Genomic DNA, 13414 nt, shown 5'->3' with positions numbered 1-13414 from the left:
CATCATTATACACCAAACATCAAATTGATTATCATGTTAATGTTTATGAGTATTAAGTTATTCTTAATTGTCATGTCACTAATAATAATTTAAATAGTAACAAATGACTATAAAATTGTTATATATATTTGTTATATTGTCATTAATAATTATTAAGTTATTACAAATAATTATTAAATTGCTATTAGTAATTATCAAAACGATTATTACTATTATAAATTAAAGATTAATTGATATATTAAATGAAAGCTGTCATTAAATAATGAATTCACTATTAATTGTAATGTTGTCAATAAGAATTATTAGGTTGCTATTATTATCTCTAATATAGGAAATAGTAAGTTTATCTTAGGATAATTTAGTGATTATCATTAGAGTCAAGTTAACTATAAATATAAGAATTAATTTTTTATTATTGAATTATATATTTTCTTAAATGATAAACAGGATTTTATTCAACACTGCCAACGTCGGTCCAAAACATAAATTATTCCTCTAACCATTTTTTTTTTCAGCAGCAAATTTAAGAACTGTTACTTTGAATCTGTACTCTGTTCGTCTTACAAAAATGTCCATGCCGACCGAAATTGACTGATTTTTGTACAGACGAGTCAAAATTTCCTGTACAAAACCCACTTTACTTACTCCATTATCTTCCTGTAATCATAACTTTCCGTCCTGTGTCCTTTTTATCGTTTTTCTTATGGCCTTGTTCTCTTTACCTGTCAGGAAAGAGAAGAGGATCGAAAAGGAAAGTGGAAACTCCCTTTTGAGATTATAGAGTTTCTCTTCAAGCGCATCAATCTTTTGTATCTTCTATCAATTGATTTTGTAAGTGAAAAATTCCAGTTGTTTGGTTTCTTCTTCTCTTTTTGACTCGTGCGGAAGAAGCAACTACAGAGCTAGCAGGCTGCAGTTGGGTTGCGGAGAAAACTATAAAATTTATACATGGAAGCCATAAAGAAGCAAGCTAGTAAGCTCAGGGAGCAAGTCGCGAAGCAACAGCAAGTGGGTAACTCTTAATTATACTTCTTTCCTGAAATTAATTCTGTTCTGTTTTTGTTAAAGTAATTAGCAACTGTTAAGAAATTTCTTGATTTTGATGATGATGATGATGGATTTGTGCGCAGAAGTAGTTATAGAGGTCTATCCGTGTAGTGGGTTATTCATGTATTTCTAGATGGCTATGTGTGTCCATCCGGGTAGCTGTTTTGTTGGAAAATACACTATGCAAGCAATTATGTGTGTGTGTGTGTGTGTGTGTGTGTGTGTGGGAGCATGTACTGACTATAAAGGCATTCTCAGTTTGATCCATGCTAAACTTAGTGATGCAAGAGCAACTTTGGAAACTAGACTTAGGGCTATGTTTGGCATAAATAAAAGTTAATATAAGTGTGAATTTACTGGTGAATTTTAAGATATTTCTGGATTTTTTTTTCAAACATAGCCTAGGAGTTCTTAAAGATTAGGTTTTTCCTTAAGTTTATTAGGTACGTTAGATTTCTAATTTTACTATTTAACTTTTCAATTTAAATTTGTTACTCCATAGTGGTTTACATTCAATCTCTGTAGTTTTTACATTCAAATGAGTCTTTAAAAGCTAAAAACAAGTGAGGCGTGAAAAGTTAAGGGACAAAGCCTTTGATGGGCTGCATAATAGGTGCAGGGAGACCATTCTTCTGAAGGTACTTATGAGAGGGATGAGACTTTTCACCAAGCAAGTGTCTTGAGACTTGAGAGTGGAGTTGATACAATCCTTTTAATCCATGAAGCCAATCTTAAATCCATCCTGGTAGAGTTTATTACCCCAACCGGCCTTGTCTAACTATTTTTATCCCATTTGATATCCGTGTGTCTTCGGATACAGATGGTGGGTTACTAACGTACACTTGGCAAAGGTATTTTTCCTCTTATGATGGTAATGTCAGTTATTGCATTAAAACTAGATGTCCCAGAGGACTGTGAGTGCAGAAGACAACAATTTCTTAGAACTTTGTGTTTAAAGCTAAGAGTACTAGAGAACCCAATGAGATTGTAAATGACCTGAATTGAAGGTTGGAAATTGTGGGCTCTCATGGGAAGCTGGCCTAGTTATTTCTCCTGAAACTTATGGGAGGAAGAGAGACAGGGGAATTCAAAGTAACAAATGTTAGCTGCTCTGATTGGTTAGCATACCTTAAAGTTAGAAGGGGAAGTTGATTTTCCAGTTAAGATTCTTATTGGGTATGTCAATGGCCCAGGGAATATGTTTAAATGTAAAAAGATGGGTTGGAAAATCTCTTAATATTCTATCTTAACATTAGGAAATAAATCTTTTTGAAATTATGGCATACCAATTAAGAAATCCCACTAAATATGGATATGAAATTTGATTTGATGTACCTAGTTTCCTATTTTTTGTTCCTTCGTAAAAGCTCTATATATACCCATATATATGCTCATTCTTTGTTCCACAAGAAATTCAGTCTCTCTCCAAATTGTACATGGTATGTGGACCCTACGCTGTTGTTTTTTTAAAAAAGAAAGTTCGAAGCCTTGTCTCCTTAAAGTTGCTCTAGCACGTATCCCTAGTGCACACCTATTGTCTCTGTGTGTACCTGTGCACGTTAAGGTCGCCCTGATATGTTGTCTCCTCAACTTTCTTAAGTTTCTTTTTTTTTTTCCCATGGCCTTCATTGTTGCATAGTTAACTCTAGCCTTCATTGTTGGCTCCTTCATTGCCGCACAGCTGACATGGGCCTTTATTAGTAGCTCCACCAGCCTTAATCGCTAGGATCCTTGTCGGACCTCTCTGTTGCCAGATCCTTGCAGGAGGAGTCCAATGCACATTCTGGAGAAGAAAATGTCAAAAATAGATAAAAATGATATTCTTTTTCAACACCACTGATCAGACGGAGTAGGTTCACATCAACCGATTCTGAAAAGGGAAATTCAATCATCTCCTAGGAGCAAGACTGAAGGAAGGAGATCGAAGATTTGATTTGTGGGATGAAACAAATTCAATGATCATGTCATCGGAGAAGCATAATGGTGCACACTTTCTTGCACTCTTAGGCAAGTTTTCTATATCTCAAGGATTATCTGTCTTAGATGATGAACCTATTAGGAACTTGTGGATTTTTATCTCATGACCCACAAATCATATGACCAATTCTTTTACTAAATTTTAGTATTTGTACCCCTTGTCCAAGTAATTGAAAGAGAACCTTTGCAAATATTTCCGTCATTATCGTAGCTGATCTATTAGATATTCATATCCGTCCATTTCTTAAATTAATAAATGTTCTCCATGTCCATAAATCCCACCGATCTCATATGCATACAATAACTTACTCATGATATAAGTTATTGTGTACTTTTCCATCCTTCTTATTGTATATTTTAAGAGTGATTTGGGGAAGAAGATTGGACGTGCTAGGGAACATAGCGAGTTCTTGTATCTTGAAGAATCTGGTAAATGGAGTTTAGTAAAAAATAAAGGATCTCTGTCATTTTTCTCATTATCCACAAAGACATTATTTGCCTTCATCATTTTAGACTTAGGCACCTGTCTTTTGGAATTTTAAAACTATGTTTCTTTCTTGATTAAAGGATTGAGGGTTTGATACTTTTCATCATAATGTGTGTGAATATGCAAAATATGGATGTGTTCTTTTTCCAATCTGCAATCAAAGAAACTCAGACCTGTTTTAATTGATGGATACTCATATTTAGGGACCTTTTTGTCTGACTTATGAGTCTTTCTTTGAATAAAAACTGATGCAGATCTCCAGAAAAATTCATTAAACTTGTTGGAAATATGCAACAAAGTAATTCAAGTATTGGAAATATGCAGAAAATTAAAACAAGTGTTGGAAATATGCAGATCTACATTGAATCAGCACAAGTCATTGGAAATTTGTTTTTGGAAGTTGTATAATTATTAAATCTGATTTAATGTTTATGTTAACTACTTTTAATTTGTTCTCTATATAAGGAGCTGATGTATGCTGAAAATCTATCAATAAAAAATCATTCCAGCAACATTTCCTTTTTTCTTCCTTGTACTTTGCTCTCTATCCTTCTCAACTTTCTCAACTTCTCACTCAATTTTTCTTAAAGCCTCAAAAGTGGTATCAGCGCAATTTCTTTAAGGAACTGTGTTTCTCATTAAAAAAAAAAGGCTTCAAATGCCAACTTGGCAGCTCTACCAATATTTATAGGAGAGAATTATGATTATTGGGTATTGAGAATGGAAACCTATCTTGTTGCCTATGATATGTGGAGTGTTGTGGAGGAGGAATATGTAAAAATTCCATTGTCAGATAATCCCATATTACCACAAATTAGGCAAGACGCATAAGGTCTATGAGGAATTTTAAAACTCTTTCAATTCTTCATTATGCTATGTCTGAAGACATATTCCCAAGGTTGGTGGCTTTCAAAACAGCCAAAAAAACTTTGAGACTATTTGAAAGAAGAATATGCAGGAAATGCTAAAGTGAGAGGTGTGAAATTGTTGACTCTAAAAAGAAAGTTTGGGCTGTTGAGAATGCAGGATGGAGAAAGTATTAAAGAGTATTCTACATGAGTTATGAATCTTGTTAATCAAATAAGACTGCTTGGAGGAAAAGTCAATGATCAGAGAATGGACGAAAAAATAATGATCAACCTTCCTGAGAAGTTTGAATCAAAGTTATTTGTGATCGAAAAATATGTGATCTTGAAAAACTTACTGTTGCTGAACTTATCAGTAAGCTACATGCTCAGGAGCAAAGAGTTTCAATAAAAAATTATGAGATCACTAAAAATATTTTTCAAGTAAGGTAGAGTTATAAGTTTGGGACCTCAGTTTCAAAAAATGAAGGTTAGTTCTTAATAAATAAAGGGAAGCGGGCACAAAGTTCAGAAGATTCATCAAAAAAAGGAAAATAACCTCCTTGTGAAAGTTGTGGTAAATTTAATTATCTTGAGAGCAAATGTTGGAAGCATGTACAATGCATTATTTGCAAAAAGGTCATTCAAAGAAAGTGTGCTAGAAGAGAAAAAATTAAACATCATAGCAAAATAATGAGCCTCAACAATAGCAGTAAGCATTTCAGCAACAACAAGTCTATTTTGCTGAGAAGCATGAACAATAAGAAAATCATCTTTTTATAATGACTGAGGCCTCTTGTGTGAGTGAAAATGACTTGTGGTATGTGGACAGTGGGTGCACAAGCCATATGACCGAGGATTGTATGTTGTTTAGTAACATTGATGTTAATTGCAGAACTAAAGTGAAATTTGACAATAGGACAGTTGTGAAAGTTCAAGAAAAAGACTCAATACTAGTTCAAACTAAGTAAGGTACCAAATTCATAATTGGTGTGCTCTTTATTTCTGATTTAGAATAAAATTTGTTGAGTATTGCTCAAATGTAAAACAAGTGCTATTCCATTTTGTTAAAAAATGATTATTGTTTTATTTATGATCTTACAAATGTGCTAATAACAAACATGAAGAAAAATGAAAATAGTTATGAGTTTAGTATGAAATATGCAAATCAACATGTTTGTGTTGCTGAGGATGATTTGACCTGGTTGTGACACAAAAGATTTGACCATGACTGTTGACTCTTTTAAGTTTATGTAAAAGAGTAGGAATGTGCTTGTTGATGAATCAACATTATGGAATTGAGATAAGAAACAAGTTGAAGCAAAGAAGCTCATACAAGATGCCGCTGTTGCAGCTTCAAGTCCCCAAAGTGTTCCTATTAAAAATGGTCAGCTTGATTTTGTAGAATTTGATGATCAAATTGCAGACGCGCTAGGCATAAAAACCAAGTTATTAGTAGAGGTTTATAAAAAGTGCAATTTAGCCATAATTGAACCAACAACCTATGAAGAGACTATGAAGTACAATGATTGACAGCTTGCTATACAAGAGGAGATTTTTATTGAACAACCTCAGGGGCTTGTTGTTGAGGGAAAGACTGATATGGTATAAAGTTGAAGAAGACCTTGTATAGCCTCAAGCTGCCACTTCCAAGAGGCACATTTGAAGATCTAAGGTCAAAGTTAGGTGTATTCAAAGAAAAACTTATGGATGAGTGTTGACTTATGAGTATTTCTTTAAATAAAGACTGATGTAGATTTCCAGAAAAATTAATTTAACTTGTTGGAAATATGTAACAAAGTAATTCAAGTATTGAAAATATGTAGAAAATTAAAACAAGTGTTAGAAATATGCGGATCTACATTGAATCAGCGCAAGTCATTGGAAATTTGGTTTTTGGAAGTTGTATAATTATTAAATCTGATTTGATGTTTATGTTGACTACTTTTAATTTGTTCTCTATTTAAGGAGCTGATGTATGCTGAAAATCTATCAATAAAAAATCATTTCAACAACTTTTCCTTCTTTCTTCCTTGTACTTTGCTCTCTATCCTTCTTTACTTTCTAAACTTCTCACTCAATTTTTCCCCAAACCTCAGCATTCTTTATAGTTCCAAATGTATATGAGTCATGATGGTTTGTCTCTTTTAGTGATGACTATACAAGAGTCTCTTGCATCTTCCTTCTTAAAGACAAATCAAATATAAGCACCAATTTAGGCACTTTCTTAATTTTATCTATATCTAAAACCAATAATATGACCTCATTTTAGGAGTCTTCCATTGCTTCTATACATGTTCATAACCAAAATACGGAAGAATTAGATTCAAGAGCTATTAAGTGTATCTTCATCGGTTATTTAAAATCTAAAAAGGGTACTAGTACTACCATTCACATACCCAGAAATATTTTGTCCCCATCAATATTACTTCTGGTCAGAAAAGAAATCCTTTTTTACTCTACTCTATCTTTCGAGGGAGTCCTTGTCATTCTTGAAGACAAAGGTAGAGACTTGTTTTTTTGACTTTCCCACCAACACAGTCATCCATGTATCAGTCCAACCCATAGCACCTACAGAATCACCCTAGACTACGTCAACATCCTTACCCATCTACACTAAAGTTGTGATAAATAGAAATGTAATGAGATTTATACATGTATATTCAAGACAAAGAGACCCAAAATCTGGTCTTGTGCAAATTTAAGACTCCACATCAAATCCTAAGAATGAGGCAAATGTAGTTCCTAAACTTTTTCCTTAGCGAGTACATGATATTAATCTTTCTATTGCTATTAGAAAAAGTACAAGAAAATGCATTAAACACCCATTATATCCATTAGCAAGGTTTGTGTCATTTGCACCTTCATATAAAAGCTTTTTAGTTGGTCTGAATACCATTCAAATTGCTAATACTTTATCTAAGGAATTATCTAATGACCTCAAAGAAATCTGTAGGATACAAATGAGTATTTATAATAAAGTACACGTCAAATGATCCCTTAGAGAGACACAAAGTGAGATTCGTAGCAAAAAGATATACACAAACCTATGAGCAATCTCTCATGAGTGAATCGGCCATGTCATTGTAAGATAAGAATTGTTGATGTTCCACATGTTTAATATGCTTTATGATTCCATCAAAGCTGTCCATGATAAGAGGAGTGAAGGGCAAGAATATTACTTGGTTGAAAGTCTAAGATCTCGAGGACTCTTGATGGCTACCGTGTAGATTTGTGCTTGGCTAAGTATCCCTAGGTTGTATGACTTATTGATGGCCAGTTTGGATGAGTTGTACATTGATAATACTCTTGTGGATAAGTGTCATCGGCTTCCCGTCTTTGTAGATGTTGAAATACTCGAGAGTCCACCAACTTGAGGACTCTTTAACTTGTAGGATGACCGATTGTCCTTGAGTTGTAGGACAAGCTAATGTTCGCCCTTTCTAATGGACTAAAAGGACTTGGCCTCCCTCTTTCAAAGCCTTACAATTTCAGCCTAAGACTTTTCTTTTTCATGAATCCATCTTTTAACGTAGATTTAAAAGTCTTCATTGAGTTTATTTGCCCATGTTCTTGTGATACTCCCTCCTTCCATAAAGCTCAAATGCATCTTGAATTGGATTCATCATAGGCTTTTCTCCATATGGACTTTGCTCTCCTTGGATTGGATCTTTTTTTCTTTTGTGGATCAAACTGTGAGGACCTTTTCTTATATGGACCTTGCAGTGACCTTCATTCATGAGGTGTAATCCGTGAGCTCCTCAGGTCATGAGGCAGTGAACTCCATCTTGGGTTATGTTTTGCTCTCCTTTAAGCTCATGTAATCTTTCCTTTGTGGTTGTGAGGCTTTAAACTTATGTAATTGTTGATTTTTAGAGAAAAAAAATATTCTACTTTACTTCTCAAATTAATGTTGTTACACTTGAGGCATATATAGAGAATTCCTAGATATAGAGAAGGAGATTACTATTATAATTAAACAACAAAATATTCTAGTTAACACTCTTCCTCAAGTTGGTGCAAATATATCACAAATACTCAACTTGCAGATCAAGTTTTTGAAGAGATTTGTTGCTTTTGTCATGATTTAAAGTAAAAGAGAAAGAGTAACATCCAATAGCTAATCTCACAGGGATAAAACAAAATTTCTAACCAGTACCCACAGAGTTAGAAAAAATAGGGTCAGGCTGGAAAGGAAATAAATTACAAGCATGGAGGTAGTGACCGGAAACAAACTAGTATGGTGGCAAAGGCGGCGGTGCTCAGAAAAAGGACAAGAAAAGATTGTAGGAGTGGCTTGCGCAGAGAAACTGAATTGGCACCAGATCGTGAAACCAGAAGGTGGATGCGCGCGTAGGAGCTGGATCGGCGTTTATATTGCAAAACTAGAGGCGGGCACATGCGAAGGAGTCGAATCGGGAAACTAGAAATGGCTCGTGCGCTAAGGAATCAGATTTGGGCCAGATCGCGAAATCTGTCCCGATGCAGTCAAGTTTGCACGACAGAGGGTAATATGTGTCGGATCTGTCAAGCCGGTTCCTGTGCACACACCAGAAGGCTGATTCGAGCCAGAGGAGACGTTTTCCGGTGGTGCATGTGGCTCACGCGCTTCTGCTGCAGTAGCGTGTGTGGCTCACGCGCTTTAGAGACGGTCACCAACTTAACATATTTTGTTCTTTTAGGATTTGGAAAAAATTTTGAAATTAGAACCCTAAATCAACCTTATTTTGGCTCTAATACTATATTGATTTTTAGAGGAAAAATATTCTCATTTATTTTTTAAATCCTTTATATTATTACATATGAGATATATATAGAGAATTTTTTCGTACAGAGAATGAAATTACTATTCTAATTAAACAACAAAATATTCTAGTCAAAAGTAATTATGATTCTCTTTGTGCCCGTGAGTTTTGAAGCTCATGTGATCTCTCATGTGAGATTGAATTGTGTCCCGACCATGAGTTGTGATTTGTGCCACCTAGATTCGTATAAGCTTTTATTCATGCTAATTTGGAGGAAGCAATATATATGAAGATCTCTCTTAGCTTTCTAAAGAAAACTAAGAGATGATATGGAGTGTAGATTAAAGAAAGCACAATATAGTGTGAAGCAATTACCAAGGGCTCAGTTTGAAAGATTTTTCAAGTAATATTTGCCATTGGGTATTAAAAGTAAAGAAGATCATACATTCTTTATAAAACACTCGAATTCAATGGGGGTAATGCTTCTTTTGATTTATATTGATGACATAATTGTGATAGAAAATAATGATAAATATAAGGAAAGCATTGAGAAGATACCTAGTCAGAGAGCTTGAGTTAGTAGAACTTGGAAGACTTAAGTACTATCTAAGAAGTGAAGCAGCCCCTTTGAGTGAAGACACCTTTATTTCATAGTAAAATTATGTTATCGATCTCCTAAGAGAGGCAAGAATGTTAACATTTACACTTGTCTCTTCACCAATTGAGCAAAATCACAAACCAGGAGAGGCAAATGAAGATCTAGCTATAGACATAGAAATGTACCAAAGACTGGTGGGAACAATTATATATCTTGCTCATAGAAGACTAGACATTGCATACGCCATGAGTATGATTATCTAATTTATACATAGTCCTAAAGATGTTTAACTTCATGAAGTCTACAATATATTGCATCATCGAAAGACTAATCTTGGCAAAGGAATTCTATTGAGAAAGAATATTGGATTAGTTCTTCAGGCATAGACCGAAGTAGATTACACAGTCTTGCTAGTTGATAGATAGTTTACTGCAAGTTATTATATATTCCTTGAAGGCAATTTTGTGACCTGGAGAGTAAGAAAGAAAATGTGGTTGCTAGATTAAGTGTAGAGATAGAGTTCAAAGTGATGACACAAAGAGTGTGTGAATCATTGTGATTTTAGATAATTTTGGAAGATTTAAGGATCAAATAGGATGGGAAAATAAATAATTTTTGTAACAACATGTTTGCCATTCTTGAATATATTATCATTTCTATTTTTTTTTTAAAAGTCTGCCATTGACATTGCTTGTAATATCGTGCAACATGACATAACGAATCATATTGAAGTAGATAGAAATTTCATAAAGAAAAAGTAAATAGGATTCCAACTATTTAAAAATTTAATACTAATTAGAATTCTATATTTAATTGAACTTTACCCTCCTATTCAGTCGTTGTCTTGTCTTCCATATTTAAACCCTACAAATGCGTGCATAACATATTGCTATTGGGTTCTATTGTGGGTTCAATGTTTTCTCTTATTATTGCTAAATATATTCGTAGCGCCTTGTGGATTACTTGCTTGTATGGTCCCACTATCAGGATTGAGATTGTTCCTATGGTAGGAAGTGTCTTTGGTTAGAATCCCATGGAACTCTAGATTTCAGGAATGAGTGTTTTTTCCTTTTTGTGGCGGTTTTGGAGGTCTGTTGGTTGTTTGGAATAAGAGGGTTGTATTGCTATTGGGTTCTGTTGTGGGTTCATTTTTCCTCTTGTTGTTGCTAAACATATTCATGGCAGCTGGTGGATTACTTGCTTGTATGGTCCCACTCTATGATTGAGATTGTTGCTACTGTAGGAATTGTCTTCTCTTTTATGGATTGTGCTCTCTCTTTTGTTTTCTTTGGAAAACTTACATGTCTGTAGGAGTTGTGCTAAAAACTTAATTGGTTTAACCACATAATTTTGATAGGGTTTAAGCAACTATGAATGATGGCACATCATATGCTAACCTTACATGCTTCCAACATAGAGAAATATGAATACTTGAAAAGAATGTAGAGAGTTCTTGAAGAGTCTATTGAAGTTAAGAAGACTTCTTTCTAGTAAGTTCATGATTGATTTAATTTGTGAAGAAATAACTCTCTCCAGATGTGCTAGGCACATATGCATTAATTTGCAAATGCTGACAAAAAAGGATCCTCAGTAGAGGAGAGATCTTTTGATGGAAAGTGTAACATGAGTTGCTATGTGGGAGAAATAATCCAGTAACTTAGATTTGCTCAGAGGGAAAGCTTAAAGAATATTATTTACATATTTGCATTGGATGAGGATGTTATATTTTTGTTCTAAGACAGTATTTGTCTACTTCATTATGGAAATGAATTTATGGTTAAGGCATTCCATCTGATTGTTCTCTGTTCATTTAAAAATCTTGTTCTATCAATTGAAATAAAATGAAAAAATTAGGAGATAAATCAAATAGATCTTACATTCTAACTATGTCTTTTTCAAGTGGGGTTGACAGTTCCTTTTTTGAGGTGGGAGATAAGAATCGAAAAATTCCACCTCAAAGGATTCAAAGTGAGAATGGAGGTGGCTGACGTAAAAAACAATTTAAACTTTACAAATTAATACTGAATGAAAACTAAATGTGGACCTTAATATTTTTTCACCATGTGAAGTTTAAACTATCATTGTCTTGTAGGCTGTTTTGAAGCATTTGGGTCATTTTGGTAATGAAGCTGTATTAATTGATGAAGCTGAACTTCAGTGTCACCAACAGCTCCAAGATCTATACAGTTCAACAAAGGCAGCAAAGGTAGAATCATCAAGCTTTTGCCAATCAACTTTAAGATCAACGAATGAATAATATGATGCTAAGTCAGCTTATAGCCTTATACATAACTGATGATTTAAGCGGACAAAGTCCTAAAAATTATTATGTCCACAGCATTTGCAGAGGAATATTGTTCGTGGAATTGAAGGTTTTATTGCTACAAGCTCAAAGCTGATGGAAATATGTGAGTGTAATTCTCCTATTAGTAATATTTTGGTTTCATTTGGTCGGTTATGTGAATTTCAACTTTACTATTTTAGCAAGAAAGTTAGCCGAAGATTGTAAAAAATATGGAGTTGAGAATCAAAGCATTCAATCTCCTCTTGCAAGGGCTTCTCTTCAATTTGGAACTTCGCATAAATCAATGGAAGATGAGAGGGCATCCTTGCTCGGTGTTCTTGCTGAACAGGTGATTTTCCAGACTTCTTTATTTATATCATGTTTAAAATATTTAACATGTTCTTGAAATGTATGAAATATCAAACTTTGATTTAATTGTCTAATAGGAGAAAGAAATCTAGGGAGAGGAAGGGACTCCTTTTGTTGCAAATTTTCTGCTTACATGTCTGAGAAAATGAGCAAAATTTGAAGAGAGAATTATTAAAAAAAGAATTATGGTTGAGTTTTGAGTTAGTCTTATGGCAAGAGCAATCTGTTGAGGCAATGAATTGCCATCAACTAGCTGGTCACCCATTTTCTCTGACCTAAACCCCAAAGCTCATTACTCACCAACCAGTCCCAAAAATTCTTCCCATACACACCCAACCTTTCAAAATGATCACCAAAGAGTAACTACAACCAAGAAACCAAAAAGCTACAACCCACGACCAGCAGGAAGGTAGGTGCAGTAACTTGTGTTACCGGTGTGGAGAGAGGTACTTCTCAGGGTACTAATGTAAGGTCAAAACAGTCGTGGGCGCGGAGGAATATTGGGAGAAAGTCGAGGAGAAGAAGGAAGAAAACATGGAAGAAGAGAACCAGGAGACTCTTGAGGATAAAAGAGGACCGTCATGATATTTTCAGATAGCAGAAGTTCTTACACCTTTAAGGAGTCTTCGGTGGCAGAAGGACTAAAAAACAGGTTATACACGACAGGCCTCTTGCAGTTGTCATGGCAAATGGTCATAAGGTGACTAGTGAAGAAGAGTGCGTTGGGGTTCAATGTAAAATGCAGAATTGTGTATTTTATTACAACTTCAGAGTTATTCAGTTGGGCGGTTATGACTTGATTCAATGGATGGACTGGATGAGGATGTATTATCCCATAACATTTGATTTTGCAAAACCTCAAAACATTACACGAGGTAAAGGTTCCAGATAGGTTAATTAAATTGACAGGTAAGAGGCTCAACAAAATACTTAAAAGGGGAGGCGGCCAAAGTACGGTTAGAGTTTATTGCCTGTGGTCCATGGAAGAATTGTGCACAGCCTTGCTTTGGAAGATGCAACTATAAAAAAAGCAGCCAGATGGCCAAGTTTTGCAATCATTTC

At 34.6% G+C, this 13414-nt stretch overlaps 1 protein-coding gene across 4 annotated transcripts in view; it reads left to right on the top strand.

The window, feature by feature from the left end:
• The first annotated feature begins 477 nt into the window (after positions 1-477).
• The window catches only part of LOC110822593 (SH3 domain-containing protein), a 39641-nt gene continuing 26704 nt past the window's right edge, over positions 478-13414 (top strand). Inside the window, exons 1-5 of one of the 4 annotated variants that reach the window (XM_088216140.1) lie at positions 478-623; positions 730-1008; positions 11792-11905; positions 12038-12107; positions 12184-12332. In XM_088216140.1, the coding sequence (XP_088072266.1) occupies positions 949-1008; positions 11792-11905; positions 12038-12107; positions 12184-12332 (393 nt within the window). In that variant the 5' untranslated portion in view covers positions 478-623; positions 730-948. Of the gene's footprint in view, positions 1009-11791; positions 11906-12037; positions 12108-12183; positions 12333-13414 lie in introns of all 4 variants that reach the window. The other 3 variants (XM_088216141.1, XM_088216142.1, XM_088216139.1) reach the window with 3 other exon arrangements.

The sequence above is a fragment of the Carica papaya genome, chromosome 3 (genome assembly GCF_054855325.1).
Source record: "Carica papaya isolate Zhongbai chromosome 3, ASM5485532v1, whole genome shotgun sequence".
Lineage (NCBI taxonomy): Eukaryota > Viridiplantae > Streptophyta > Magnoliopsida > Brassicales > Caricaceae > Carica > Carica papaya.
Note: the sequence above shows the minus strand (reverse complement) of the source record. Positions and strands in the feature narration are given on the sequence as shown.